General features: G+C 54.2%; 1 protein-coding gene across 3 annotated transcripts in view; it reads left to right on the top strand.

Moving 5' to 3' along the window:
* The window catches only part of RAC2 (Rac family small GTPase 2), a 28,468-nt gene extending 14,519 nt beyond the window's left edge, over positions 1-13,949 (top strand). For all 3 annotated transcript variants that reach the window (XM_069581190.1, XM_069581191.1, XM_069581192.1), the window contains exons 4-8: positions 6,674-6,791; positions 7,429-7,491; positions 7,814-7,973; positions 11,190-11,322; positions 11,943-13,949. In XM_069581190.1, coding sequence (XP_069437291.1) covers positions 6,674-6,791; positions 7,429-7,491; positions 7,814-7,973; positions 11,190-11,320 — 472 coding nt within the window. In that variant the 3' untranslated portion in view covers positions 11,321-11,322; positions 11,943-13,949. The remainder of the gene's footprint in view (positions 1-6,673; positions 6,792-7,428; positions 7,492-7,813; positions 7,974-11,189; positions 11,323-11,942) is intronic.
* Positions 13,950-14,622: the final 673 nt, after the last annotated feature.

The raw sequence follows: 14,622 nt of genomic DNA, 5'->3' as shown, positions 1-14,622 counted from the left end.
TCATTGTCACCAGGACTGTCGCTGGCACCACCTACTCTCCTGCCCCTGCCTGTCACAGATGATCTGAAGGGCCTAACTGCTCAAAGACCTTAGACCCAATGCTTCCCCTTTCTGAGCCTCAGTTTCTCTTTCTTTAAGAAATGGGGCAGGGCTGGGAGGTGCCAAGTTCCCTGCCCATGCACCTTCCCTATGCAGGGAGATGGGAGGTGAGTTCTCTGATGCAAGGTGGGGGGACCAGCAGAGGCCAAGGAAGGGCCAGGTGCTCTCAGCAACCCCTGGTGGCCCCGAGCAGATTCGGTGGTCCTAGACAACTTTACAGGACAGAGAGGATGGACCAGACAGGGTTTACCTTCCCAGGAGTCTGAGGAGCTGGGTCAGAGATCAGGGCCTGCTCCCAGGTGGGCCATCCAGGCAGGCTCACAGCGTCCCACACAGGAGGCTCCTGCACTTCATTTAATGCTTGAGGCCCCCATCCCCAAATTCTTAATATTTGAACAAGGGGCCCTACGTTTTCATATTGTGTTGGGCCCGGCCTGGTATGTAGCCAGACCTGCACCCCTCCCTCTTTGTCTTCCATACGGAGTCACTTGTCTCTGGACAAGCCCCTAGAGGGGCTCCTGCTTCAAAGCCTGCACTCCTGTGACAGAGAGGGGAAAATAAGCCACCCTGAGCCCTTGACACTGGAGGGTGGGGACAGTTGGAGAGAGTAGAGTTGGGGGAAACAGGCAGCCTGAGATCTCCGGCAGAGAGATAAAGGTCAGGAGGGCTCTGGGGCTCAGGGTGGCAGGGTTTGCTGGGGCCAGAGGCCTGTGCCACAAGAATCAGATCAGATAAGAGAGAGCGAGTTCAACTTACTGCCTAGGGTTGGGGGATAAGAGCTCGAAGTCAAAGCCACGTCTCACAGATGGGGAGACTGAGGCCTGCTCTGTGGATGGTCAGGTGCTGGGCATTGGAGATACAAAGACGAGGTAGGAAGACCCTGCTATGGGGTGTTTGTGACCTAGAGGATCTCCCCCTTACTCTCTCCTTATGACCACTCTCAAAGGGAAACCCAGGTGAGCTTTCAAATGCAAAAACTAGATAGAGGAATACCTTGCTGAAATTCCCCTCTCAAAAGCCATTTCCTACCCACTCCATTTTGGTCCTTGGGGACCAGACAGGCCAGCCTCCCCCAGGCCTCTGCACCCGCCCCTTCCCATCACTCAGTTCCCTGCTGAAGCAGCCCATCTCTGACCCTGGTCTAAACAATCCCTCCCTCCACCCAGGCCTCCTCCATCCCTCCACACCCGCTGGATGGTCTCCGCTGCCCATCCTGATCTGACTTCTCCTGCTGGGATGGCAGCTCTGTGAGGACAGGGCCCTGGTCCGTCTAGTTCACTAGACCGGCTGCTAGAACAGAGTTGAGCCCCTCGCTGGCGCTCTGTAGTGACTGGACCACCCTGGCTGGCAGAGAGGGCGTGCTCCAGTCTGCCCTGAGAGGGTGCTGGAACTCAGCCACCAGCAGGGAGCTTGGCTCTGCAGAACTTCTCTCTGGGAAGAACACAAGGAGTTAATTCGGGTCAGATGGGCCAGTATTAGGTTTTCACTTTCCTTTGTAAACTGGCAGTCCAGCCTGGATTCCCATAGACAGGATGGCACCCAGCCTCCCTAGTGGAGATTCCAGGGTTCGGGCTAAGTTTTCCCACCTGGCCTCGCAATGCCCCCCTTGCCCCATACTCCTGCCACCAGGTGTGTTAATCCCTCCCTGTGTCAAGCTGGCTCAAGCCTGCTCACTGCTCCTACACAGGCTCTGTCCCCTCCCATCCCATCTGGGACACCCATGCCTCTGCACCTCCTCCAACCACCCGCCTCTCTCACTAGTGGCTCTGTCTCCCAGCTTCCCCTCTGACCCTTCTGCAAGATGTTCCCACCCAGTGGCCAAGAGAACCTTTCCAAATGCAAAGCTGAGCATGTCACCGCCGCCTGGTGAAGGCCTTCGGTGACTCCCTATTGTCCCGAGGACCGGGCCGCAAATCCTCACAGGGGTCCATGCCTCGCCTGACATATCAATGCTCCCTGTCCCCAAATCAGCAGCCATGCATGCCCCGTGTTCTTTGTGTTCTGTGAGTCCACCTTCCTTTCCCTGGAGGCCTGGGTGGTGGTCAAGTGATGCGCAGGGCTGAGGGCCATTTCATCTGTCCCATGCCCTTCCTCCTCTCCATGGTGGAGGGCTACAGAGCCGAGTGTGTAGCCTAGGGGTGCAGAAAGGGGTCCACATAGACTCTGGGTAAAAGCATACCAGCTGTGTGACCGTGGGCAGGTTACTCTAGGGCTCTGAATCCCAGACACAATGTAGAATCCAGTTCCTGGGTCCACTGAATGATCTAAGTATAAAGGACCCGGAGCAGCATTTGGGACCCCCGGGTGCTCAGCAAGCATGGACCCCCTGCCCTCTGCACAGGTCCGGGTCAGCCCCACGTGCTGTGCTGTGCTTAGTTTCTGAGTCGTGTCCCACTCTTTGCAACCCCATGGACTATAGTCCGCCAAGCTCCTCTGTCCATGGAATTATCCAGGCAAAAATACTGGAGTGGGTTGCCATGCCTTCCTCCAGGGGATTTTTCTGACCCAGGGATCGAACCCATGTCTCCTGCACTGCAGATACATTCTTTACCGTCTGAGCCACCATGGAAGCCCAAGAATACTGGAGTGGGTAGCCTTTCCCTTCTCCAGGGGATCTTCCCAACCCAGGGATGGAACCTACATCTCCCACATTGCAGGCGGATTCTTCACCATCTGAGCCACTAGGGAGCCCCTGCACCTGAGCTCAAACTTCACTGAGCCTCTGGCCATGAACCCACAGTGATGCTTATACCACAGGCTTTTCTGAACTGGGTAACAGGATCTAGTCCTGGCTCTGCCACCAACTGACTGTGAGATCTTGGGCAAGTCCCTTCCTGTCTGTGAGCCTCAGTTTCCTCATCTGGAAGAAAAGAGTGAGGGTTGGCCACAGTGGTGGTGTATGTTCCGTTGGTCCCGGCTGCCTGCGGGTCTCTGGACTGGGGGACTCAGGGGTTGTGGATCACTGTCTCTGCAGGAATCCCTCAGGCTCTGGGGAGGGGCCAGTGAGGGGGCTGTTTCAGGATGAGGTTGCTCAGCTTCTCAGCATCTCCCCATGGGATGGCTTGAAAGTCCTCTCTGCCTGGATCCTCTTAGTGGCCCTAAAAGATGGGGCTTTTCTTTTTTCACAGTGAAGAAAGTAAGGCTCAGAGAAGCTGGGCTACTCACCCAGGGTCACACAGCCAGGACAAGGCTTCACAAGGAACTTTCTGCTCCCTTCCCACTCTGGGGGCGGGGGGCTGTCCCCAGGCAAATCCACCCTCCTATGGAGCATTAGTCTACTCTCTCTCACTCACAAATGAGTGCTCAGAAGGAGACCAGATCAAATCCCAGCTCCTGTGCTCCTGAGCTGGCTGACTTTGGATAAGTTATTTGACTTCTTGGAGCCTTGATTTCCTCAACTGTCTAAAGAGAATAATTTGAGGTTCTTTTGCCTTGGGTCACATGGGACTTCAAAACCTAAGGTATGAAGGTCCCTAGCCCTCTGCCTGGCCCCAGAGCAAGTGCTTAGTCCTGTGACAGGTCCTACAAGTCAGCTCTTTCCCCATCACCATGGCCCCTGAGATCCTAGAGCTGGTTCAGAGAAGATAGATATCCTTGGCTCAAGGAATCTTGGGGGAATTCTTGGTGTCAGAATTTCAGACTAGACATTAGAGGAGATAAAGTCCCTATATCCTAAGCTCACCCCAAAGGAGTGTTTCTGGCCGAAGCCAAAGAAAACACAGGGACTTCTTTTCCCATCACGCCCTGCGGTGTCTCCCTGAATAGTGCCTTTGGCCTGAAATCCCACAGCGGTAATGGGTGGTACCCAGAGCAGACGCAGGGCAACTGTTGCTGTTGTCATTTAGCCGCTCAGTCGTGTCTGACTCTTTTGAGACCCCATGGACCGTAGCCCGCCAGACTCCTCTGTGCACGGGATTTCCGGGCAAGAATACTGGAATGCGTCGCCATTTCCTTCTCCAGGAGATCTTCCCAAACCAGTGACTGAACCTCGGTCTCCTGCATTGGCAGGAGGATTCTTTGCCGCTGAGCCACTAGGTGCCAAATGCGATGCTGGCCTCAGGGCAGCGAGGAGCAAGCCAAGCCTGATGCCTTTGGGTGCTGAGTTCACCACAGATTACTGAGTAGGGGTGGGGTGGGGGCCCCGACCTGGCTGGGGCTCAGAGAAGGCTTCCTGGAGGAGGTGACCTTGAGATGGGGCTGGAAAGAGGATGAGTAAGAGTCAGACTGGCACCTGGAAAGGAGAGGAGGAAGCCAGGGGAAGAGCATTTGCAGGAACTTTCCAGGCAGGAGGGAGCAGGGCCATCTGAGGAAGTGAAGGCTGGACAAGCACAGGGTATTAAAAGCATCAAGCGGCCCACTGTTTTGGTGGAGGGTGCCTGTCACAAGACAAATGTCTTTGAGTTGCTCTGAAGCACTAGGGCTTCTGCAGCCTGTCACTGAGCAATGTTCTTGGAGGACTTCATGGAGGAGGTGGCTTCCCAAGTGCTTTGGTTCAGTTTAATTCTGTTCTACCTGCACTTACTAGGTGCCAGTCCTGAGATTTCAGAGATAAAGAGACACGGACCCTGCCCCCATGGAGCCCCAGCTACATGGCAGGAGAGACACATTAATGCCAGCTCATATTCTAGGCAAAGCAGCTGCCTGAGGGAGGGGATGACAAAATCTTTCCAGGTGGGGGACAAGGAAAGAGGTGGCCGGGATGTTTCCCCACAGAGGAGGAACTGCCTGGGCAGGGCTTCGAAGCATGAATGGGAGACGGAGTGCTGAGGGCACAGAGGAGTATTCCCAAGAGAGGCACGGGCAGACAGGGGCACAGGCTGGAGAGCACGGTGGACCATGCGGCCTGGGAGTGAGGAAACACCTTCGACAAGCAGAGGGTGGGAGGGCATTCCAGGCAGGGGGGCACAGTGTGAACAGACTCAAGGAGGCAGGAAGCCTGAGTCTTGCCAGAAACGGAAACGGCTTGGCTGATGTGTGAAGGGAGACAAGCTGGAGGAGCCTGAGGTCTCAGTGGGCCAGGTCAGGGGACAGGAAGCAGGACCTGTGTGGGTGACCTCAGTGCAGAGAGAGAGGTGGTGGTCCCTCGCCCTCAGGGAGGCTGCGGAAGCAGCTGTGGCACGGGGTAGTGAACGCTGGACCTGGAATCAGAACTGGCTTCACACCTGGTTGGGTCACTTGCTCACTGGCTGTGTGGCTAGGGTCAGTCACTCTATCTCTCTGATCCCAGTTTCTTTTTGCACAGCATTAGAGACCAGCTGCTGCCTCTCAGGAATGTGTGTAACGAGAAATACTATTGAACTGAACCTTTAAAAAAATCTGGAAGCTCGTGTGATTGTCCCAGAGGCCTGTCTGGCGTTGGCAGGGAGTCTAGCATGTGCATATCCTTCAGCACGTGCCTTTCCAGTGTGTGCCAATGGCATTTCCTGAAATCTCCGGTGACTGGCAGCTTTTGGGGTGGGCTGGAAGGCCAGTGAATTAATACCCCAGGATATCCCTCTGCCAGTGGGAGGTGGAGAAGGTGAATAAATACCCCAGCTCTCTGCCTCCTCAGGGGGATGCCCTGAGCTCAGAGGTCCCAGCAAGATGGAGTCCCAGTTCCACCTGCCCCCCAGTAACACCTCAATAGCTTCTGCCCCTTCCCTTGGCTCCTGGAATCACTTCCCAAGTAAACTTTCATCTCAGGGTTTGCTTCTGGGGGGACCCAAACTAAGATGGAAATGAGCATTCATTCAACAAATAATGGGTACCTGCAGGACTTCCCTGAGGGTCCAGTGATAAAGGCTTTGCCTTCCAATGCAGGGGGTGCAGGTTCAATCACTGGTCGGGGAACTAAGATCCCATAAACCTCTAGGCCAAAAAAAACACAGTATAAGACAGAAGCAATACTGTTAACAAATTCAATAAAGACTTTAAAAATGGTCCACATAAAAAAATAACTTAAAAAAAATTGGTTGACCAGCTGCAGCATTCAGCCTCAGAGGAGGGTAAAGTTTATTCTGATTGTGCCTTTGAGAGAATGTTACACAGTCTCGAAAAATCATCTCTTCAAAGGATGTGTGCTGTCTGCTGTGCTTAGTCACTCAGTCGTGTCCAGCTCTTTGTGACCCCATGGACTGTAGCCCGCCAGGCTCCTCTGTCCATGGGATTCTCCAGGCAAGAACACCAGAGTGGGTTGCCATGCCCTTGTCCAGGGGATCTTCCCAATCCAGGGATGGAACCCAGGTCTCCTGAATTGCAGGCAGATTTTTTACCAGCTGAGCCATGAGGAAAGTCCAAGAATACTGGAGTGGGCAGTTTATCCCTTCTCCAGGGGATCTTCCCAACCCAGAAAGGATAGACAGGGCAGAAAAAGAGTAAAGACAATGTTTTCTTCTTTATGCTCTCCTGTGTTTAACATTCTTTTAATACAATGGATTGGCATTAAAAAATTAAAAATTAACCCCAACTGCAGAGTGAAGTGTGACTTGGGTCCCATTGTAGCTCCTCTCTGGGTCTTGGCCTCTGTCATGGAACCAGGGACTGCAAGTCCGTGGACTCTGGGGCTGGAGATGGACCCTCTGTCTTGTTCCCACAGGTTTGACAACTATTCAGCCAATGTGATGGTGGACAGCAAGCCTGTGAACCTGGGGCTGTGGGACACAGCTGGGCAGGAGGACTATGACCGGCTTCGGCCACTCTCCTACCCGCAGACGGTACGTCGCCCCACCCTCCTCGTGGTCCAGCTCGGCCTGGTGAACCCTGACCCTCCCCTTGAGGCCCAGCTCAAGGAGTCCCTGCCCTCCATTCGCCTCTGTCTGTCTTCACTGTACCTTCCCGTCCTCCCGTGGGCTCTGGCTCCACCTCGTGCCCAGTGGGTGGGGCAGGCAGACCCTGGACAGGGCTCCAAAGGAAGCTCGGGATGATCAGCCTCCGGGGGGCGTGGCGGGGGGCAGGGAGACAAGGGCACAGCGGCAGGTGGCTCTGTGGCAGAGAAAGGGCTGGGACCTGCAAACCGACAGAGGGGTAGTAAGAGCACGGACTCTGGAATTCCAGAAGGCACACCCTTTAATCCCTGTAAACCTCACTTTCCCTGTCTGTAGAGTGGGGTAGCAATGGCATCGTTACAGTGTGATGTGAGGATTACCCACTTGGAAGAAACCCCGGCCTTTAGGAAGTGTTGGATAAACAAGCAGCAGCCTGCTGTACAGAAGGGAAACCCTGCTATGCCAGATCCTAAAAGCCCAGCATCCCCTGGGCTGCTCCAGCCCTCAGTAGCTGCCCAGGTGTGGAGGGCCCAGGTTGGACGCCTCCAGGCCTCCCCTCACCAGTAACCCTTGCTTGATTCCCCAGGACGTCTTCCTCATCTGCTTCTCCCTTGTCAGCCCAGCCTCCTATGAGAACGTCCGGGCCAAGGTGAGTGGGATGGAGCAGGACCTTAGGGGTTAGGGCAGGCGACCCTGAAGAGGGGAGCATGGCAGGGAGGGACTGGAGACTTTGGCCTGCCTCTGGGCAGCAGAGGATGTGGGCAGAGAGGGTTCCCAGTGCCAACCATGGCTGGTGGGCGGGGATGGGGGAACTCGGGTCTCAGAGACATTTGGGATAGTTAACTTTACTCTCTGACCTTGCCCTCTCCTTTCCACACACCCTCATGCCCCCTTCTTCTCCTCTCCCAACTTGGTGCCCCTCATCTCTTCCAACTCCTTGCATGACCTCCTGCCCCTGCCCGCTGGCCCAGTGGTTCCCCGAGGTGCGACATCACTGTCCGAGCACACCGATCATCCTGGTAGGCACCAAGTTGGACCTGAGGGACGACAAGGACACCATCGAGAAGCTGAAGGAGAAGAAGCTGGCACCCATCACCTACCCGCAGGGCCTGGCACTGGCCAAGGAGATTGGTAGGGGGCTCGGCTCAGAGAGGGGAACTCTGACACAGCCTTGTGGTGATTACGAACATAGCTTCCAGGGCCAGACTGCATTCCAACTCTGGCTGTGCCGGGTACTAGCTGTGTGGCCCAGGACGAGTCACTTAGCCTCTCTGCCTGTGTTTCCTTATCAGTGAAATGTGGCAATAGAAGTGGTTCTGAGTGGTTAGGAGAATTCAGTGAATTCACACCTGTGAAGCCTCCAGAGAAGCACCAAGCGCTCTGTGTTGATCACTGTTGGTACTAGTGCAATCCATAAGCAGATTCTGACGTGACAGACAGAGCAGGGTTGGAGTGGGATGCGCTGTGGTTTCTCAGAGGAGGAGCAGTCAACTCAAGCTTGGGTTTTCTGGGAAGGCTTCCTGGAGGGGTTGTTTTAGCTTGGATTTGAAGGGTGATGCCTTCCCTTCTGCCTCCTTCTCACCCCCTGTTCCCCACCCTCCTAGCTTCTCAGCCCAACTCCTCTTTGCTTCCCCGTCACTGGGCCAGAGAAGTGAAGTGACTTCTCAGGGTCCCACAGCTGGTAGGTGGCAGAAGCAGGATTTGAACACAGAACCGCAAGGCACTGGCGTGGGGCCCTCCTCGTGGTGGCCCAGGGCTGTCTGCACCGGCTATGACTGGTGTGTCTGGCCTCTTCCATGGTGTCCAGTTCTGCTGTCTTTCAGGCCCTGACCTGCCTGCTGCCTGGAGACAGGGCACTTGCCCAAGAGCCTGGGACCACCAGTAGGCTTTGGCCACTATGAGTTGCAATCCAGCTACCCAGGGCTCTCTGGGTCACCCAGGGTTTGGCCCCTGAACTGGTGGGGCCTCCTCCAGCCCCTCCCTCCCTCAACCCTAACCCTCTTCCTTCCGCCGGAACTGGGAGGGCCCTGGGGACTCACATCTCTCCACAGGAAGAGAAACCGCAGCCTCCACCTCCCCTTTCTCATGACTTGCTCAGAGACAAGGCCATCTTTCCCAGGGGGCCCTCTGCTGCCGCTTAAACACTGGGTCCTACGCCCCATCCTGGGGGCTCTGACTCCCAGGCTCTCTGGTCTTTCCTCAGGGATACTGGGGATTGACCCTGCCTTCTCTTCTTTCTGATCAGCCTGCCCTCCGTATTCCTTCCACCAAAGACAGTGCCTCTGAGCTGGAGACCCTTTCCATTTTAAAGCAGAGGCTTTGGGATAAGATGGGGCCTGGAAACCTGGATTCTGGTACTAGCTCTGGCACTGTCTGTGTGACCTCGGACCAGGGGCTCCCCTCCTCTGGACCTCAGTTTTTCCATCTGTACAAGCCAGCCTGCACACTCCTTAAAGGTCCTTTCTCTGCCAGAAAGAGATGACTTGGGGGTCCTGCCTTGGCCTCTAGCCGATTTTTCTTGGAGCTGATCCCAGATGGGGTAGAGGCAGTGACATATGACTTTGGACTTGCCTCGGACTGGCCCAGGCCAAGGGGGAGGCCTGGGGAGCCTGCAGGGCTGGTGAGGCAGTGGCTGCCTCTGCCCACCAGTCCAGTGTGCTGACTTGTGGTGCAGCTGCCAATTCCAGCTGCCATGGGTTGAGCACTTCCTGGGTGCTGGGCCTGTGCATTCTCCTGCTTCATCATCATAGCAACTATGAAGGAGGAACTCTCATCACCCCACTTTACAGAGGATGAAACTGAGGCTCAGGTAGAAGTCAAGAGCTCAAGGTCACCCAGCTGGGATGTGGCAGAGCTAAGACTGGAACCTGGGCTGCTTGGCTCCCTCAGTCATGATCAAGGTGGGAGACTGGGGTGCAGAGCAAGGCCAGGCCCCCAGTCAGGACTCTTTCTCTGGATACTCCTAGCCAAGAAGTAGGAGGGTGGCAGGTGCCAGGGAGGACACAGTTAGTGGGTGTGAAAGGAAGAAGTGGACATTGGCCACAGTCCCTCACAGTCCCTTGCAAGGAGACAGTGGCCAAATGCCCAGGGAGACTCTTCTGGGCACAGAAGTTTACGTGAGACTCCCAGACCTAAGTCCTGGTATTTTGTGCCTGCCAGCCTGGCCCTGGGACCACTGCCCACGCTCCCTGCTGGGACAATGCTCCCATATGCAAGGGCGATGGGAGAGTCCCAAGTGTGGCTTTAGACAAATGACATCCTCTCTGAGCTTCAGTGTCCTTGTTCCTGCCCCATCCTTTCTTTCCCTCATCCCGGGTTGCCCCTCCTGAGATCCTGGCTCCCCTCTCCAAGCTGTGTGTCTCTGGGCCTGGGGCATCCCCTCTCTGGGCCCGTTTCCTCACCCAGGAAGTGGGGACTCACAGAATTTCTTCACAGGGTTGTCGGAAATACCCAGCTCAGCGCCTAGCAGGGAGCAGGTGCCGATCAGTGTCATTCTGCTTCCTCCTCGCAGAGGAGTGGGCTCTAGGGAGGAGGCAAATTTCCATGCTCTTGCCCCTCTCCTCCTCTGGTTCCTAAAATTGGCCCCCAGGCTTCTCTCAGGGAGAACTTGTCAATTGCTCACTTCAGGGAGACAGCTTGGGTTGTTGTGAACAGAGAAACTCACACAGGTTCCTTCCAGAAGGTCATGAACACTGCCCCGGGCGTGGGGCTCAGCCTGCCTTCCTCACTGTGCCCTGGGCTCCAGCCCTGAGTGGCCACATGGGAGAAGGACAGTCCCCTCAAAGGTGAACAAGGCTCCCCATTTCTCATTCCTCTTGCTGAGAGTTCTCAGCAGCCCCTAGGGGACGGGAAATGTCTAGTGTGTGACTTTGGACTAGTGACTTTTCTGAGCCTCAGCTTTCTCATCTGTAAAATGGGGTGATCTGAAGGACCAGTTCGATGATATTTGGAAGGTCCTGGTGAGCAGCCCATGGGTTCTTCAGGCCTCCTACGGGAAGGTGGAGGCAGGAATGTGGCAGTCTTCTGAAAGAAAGTGAAGTGCTGAGAGATTTGGTCACTGTAGCTTGAGCTCCTTTCTTCCCAGGAAGGTATCAAAATTCCTGCCACCCTCCACAACTTATGGGCTTATGTGTTCGAGAGAGACACAAACCTACTGTCGTGGGTCTTAACCTTTTCCCCTGAATAAAGTTCCTCCTTTCAGATATGAGGAAACTGAGGCACAGAGGGGGTAAATGTGTGAGGGACACAGCCCAGGGGGCCCCCACAGCCTGGTGTGGTTGTATGACTTGGGAGGGGGTTTTGCCCAGCCCTGACCTAGGCCTCTGTTCTCTTGCTGCCCTGACCCAGACTCAGTGAAATACCTGGAGTGTTCGGCCCTCACCCAGCGAGGCCTGAAAACTGTCTTTGATGAGGCGATCCGAGCCGTCCTGTGCCCGCAGCCCACACGGCCACAGAAGCGCCCCTGCAGCATCCTCTAGGGGTAAGAGTCCCACCCACATGGCTTAACGACACTCCCTCCCCCTCTTCTCCTCTCCCCACACACAGCAGGCCGTGGCTGGGAGGGAGGCGTTCAGCCACTGCTTGGTAGCCCTAGGTTTCACCAGGAGCAGCATTTAGGCCAGGACAGAAGGGGGACCATTGAAGGGGCCTCAGCTGGTTCATTTGCCTGAGCTGGGCCTGCTCTGTGAGCCCAGTTCCCAGGAGGAGGGTTCAAAGTATCAGAAAAAATGCCAGGTAACAGGAGCCAAGCGCGGTGTCACTGAGCTCCCAATGTGCGGTCCCTGCAGGAGGGCAGAGAGGACCAGGGTGAAGAGATACTTCAGCTCCTGTCCTTCAGGAGAGCCCAGTTGAGCCGGGAGACCCGACACTCACATATAGGGTAGAGGCAGGGCAGACTAGCTCCGAGGCTATTAGGGCAGAAGAGGAAAGGGTGGGGGTGGGAGGCGCCCACAAGGATAGAGAGGACTTGGCCAACCTTGAGCACAAGCTGGGAGCTGGGCTGAGCTGGGAGCCAGGAGAGTTGGGAGCCAGGAGAGTTGGGAGCGGGCTGTGGATTCTGCTTGGCCCCCAGTTCTCACCCCCTGTTTGTCTTCCTTCCAGGATGCACCCAGCCTTCCCAGCCAGATGGTTCTGACTCTCCAAGGGCCCCACCCAATGCGCAGTGGCCCCCTGGCTGGCCATGCTGTTCCCTTCCTGTGGTGTTTCTTAGCAAGATGGCTGCAGAGCTTGGTTGACTGTCTTCTCTGTGCTGAAGGTCCCCCTGGGGGCCCAAAGAGTATAAATTTGTAGGTGCTGCGCCCCCATCCCCTCATGCTCCAGCCTTCTCAAGGGCCAAAAGGAGGTCCCAGCACCCAGTAAGCCACCCCTGCGTTGCTGCGGTCAGATGCCACACATGGCGTCATCTACCCCATTACTCTTCCCTTCACCCTCAACACCTGAATCCCCTCTGCGAACTTCAGGCCAGATGGTTGCTGGCCACCACTTATATACCTTCAGAGATGGATCTCTCCTTCCCTTCTGGGGCAGTGGTATACTCCAGTACTGATGGTCTTGCTTATTGAGACTTCTTCTGAGGAGTTAAATTAAGTGTCTCAGAAGGTTTGTTCCTCTCTGGTCTTAGTCCTCCTTTGGGGACAACATACATTCAGATTTTCTAAATCTCTGTGAGTACCTGCCCAGTCAACCAAAAAAGAGGGTCCTGCTGACTCCTGCCATCTCTCAAGTCTTTCTGCTCCACTCACAGGACCCTGAGCTGCATTTATCTGTGAGAGTCTTAAAACTTTCAGACCTTGCCAGTCAGGACTTTTGCCATTGCAAATAGAAACCCTGCTTAAGCAGAAAATAAATTTATTGATTCGAGATTGGAAATATCATGACTTCAGGTGCAGCTTGATCAAGGGGGCTCAAATGAAGTCATCAGGGCTCACTTTCCTATACTTTCCGCTGTCTGGTTCATTCTTAGGCACAGTGACTCTCATGGCTTCACCCTTCCAGTTTCAAGCTCAGCATAAAAGAGCAAGTGCCTGCCACAGGCAAAGTTCTGATTAAGGTTTACTCTGATTGGTCCACCTTAGATCTTCCCCCTTTCAACCAATCGCAAGCCAGAAACCCCAGTCTCCAATATTGGCGGTCCCAGGAAAATGTCCAAACAGTGTAAGGAACCAGTGCCGGTCCCAGGAGGCACTAAGCACAGGGAAGTTTAAGAGAGGCTGCTGTCAGGATTAACAAAGCTCATCTCTAAAGCGCCACTGAGGGGTATGGAGCCAATCTCCCCTCAGTGTTTGCTGATTCACGAATGCTAGACTTTCCAATCCTGCGGATGATCCTGCTTCTATTTATCTGAGCTTCATCCATCCATTCAACACAAGTTTACCAAGCACCTACTCTGTTCCAGGCACTGTTGTGTGGCCCTGCAATTCACTCGAGTTATTGCCCTCAGGGGCTGACAGTCTAGAGAAGCTAAAATAAAGGATTTTTACAAAGAGATATGAGACACTGTCCTGACAACCCAGAAGTCTCTCAATTCGCAGCCAGTGAAATGCTTTGAATTTCCATTTCTGGCTCCCCCAGGGCTCCTGGCCACTTCCACTGCCCCGAGACCTGAAGTTCTGATGCAAGATCTCACCTCACTGTCCTTCCCTCTTGAAAGCCCCACCATCTAGAAAGGGATGGGATGTAGGCAGGGAAGCCCCATGTCCTTTCTCAGTTTCAGCTCAGACAAGGTTGTTATGTTTTTAAAGTTACCTCTCTTCTGAAACAACCTCAAAAACCATTAACACTGTTACCTCACCCCATCCCCAGCACACACAACACAAACACAGATATGCGTGGGTCAGAACCCACACTCTAAGAGGTCCAAGGTTTAGAAGCCATAAGAAGGCTTTTCCCAGCAGGCCAGAGTCGAGAAGAACCTCTTTCTCTTCCCTGCCTAACGGGGCCTTGGGATAAATCCAGGACTATCCTGGTGGCCGCAAGCCTGGCCACACCCTGCCTTCCTCTCTCCTGTGCTCACACCTCCTCTGCCAGGTACCTCTTCTACCAAGCCTACCCCAGTGAATACAGTCCTTGTTTTATACCAGTAATAAAGTCAGGAAATAAATACTCTCACCATTGTGTGGTTTCACCTAGCACATATGATCTCATTTAATTCTCCTGGTAGCCCCCCAATGTAGTACTAGCAACTCTGTTTTGCAAAGAAGTAAACAGAGACATAGGAGTTAGGGTTCAGTTCACTAAGGCAGACACTGTACTTTTCAACCCACTACCACCACTTGCATCCTCCTTGCTAATAGAATCCTAGCTGTGTTCAGAACAGCAATGTATCTAGCCCTAGACAAAAATACTTGTTCCCAGCCTGCTTTGCAGCTGGAGTTCCAAGTTCATACAGTTCCAGCCAGTAAGACATAAAACGAAAGCAATTGGAGAGGCAGCCTGTGTGAAAGTTTTGATTTTTCTCCATTAAAAAAGTGATAGAACCAACCAACACTGTCCTGTGTCCTGGCTCCTTCTCTAGTGAATTCTGATGAGATGTCTGGAGCTGCAGCAGCCATCTTATGAACCTGAAACCACAAACAGAAAAATACAACCTAACATTCTAAGAATGGAGAAGCAGAAAGATAAAAAAGCCTGGATCCCTCAAAACTTTGGTCAGCAGTTGAACTACTGCCATTGGCTGCCTTGTTAAGGGAACAGAGGAAAAATGAAACCACGTATTTGTTTATGCTACTGTTGGTCATGCCTTCTATTACTATTAGCTTGAGGTCTTAGGCCTCCTAGCTCT

Source organism: Ovis canadensis, chromosome 3, assembly GCF_042477335.2.
Source record: "Ovis canadensis isolate MfBH-ARS-UI-01 breed Bighorn chromosome 3, ARS-UI_OviCan_v2, whole genome shotgun sequence".
In the NCBI taxonomy this organism is placed as follows: Eukaryota; Metazoa; Chordata; class Mammalia; order Artiodactyla; family Bovidae; genus Ovis; species Ovis canadensis.
The sequence above is the reverse complement of the archived record's forward strand: the minus strand, read 5'-3'. Positions and strand labels throughout refer to the sequence as shown.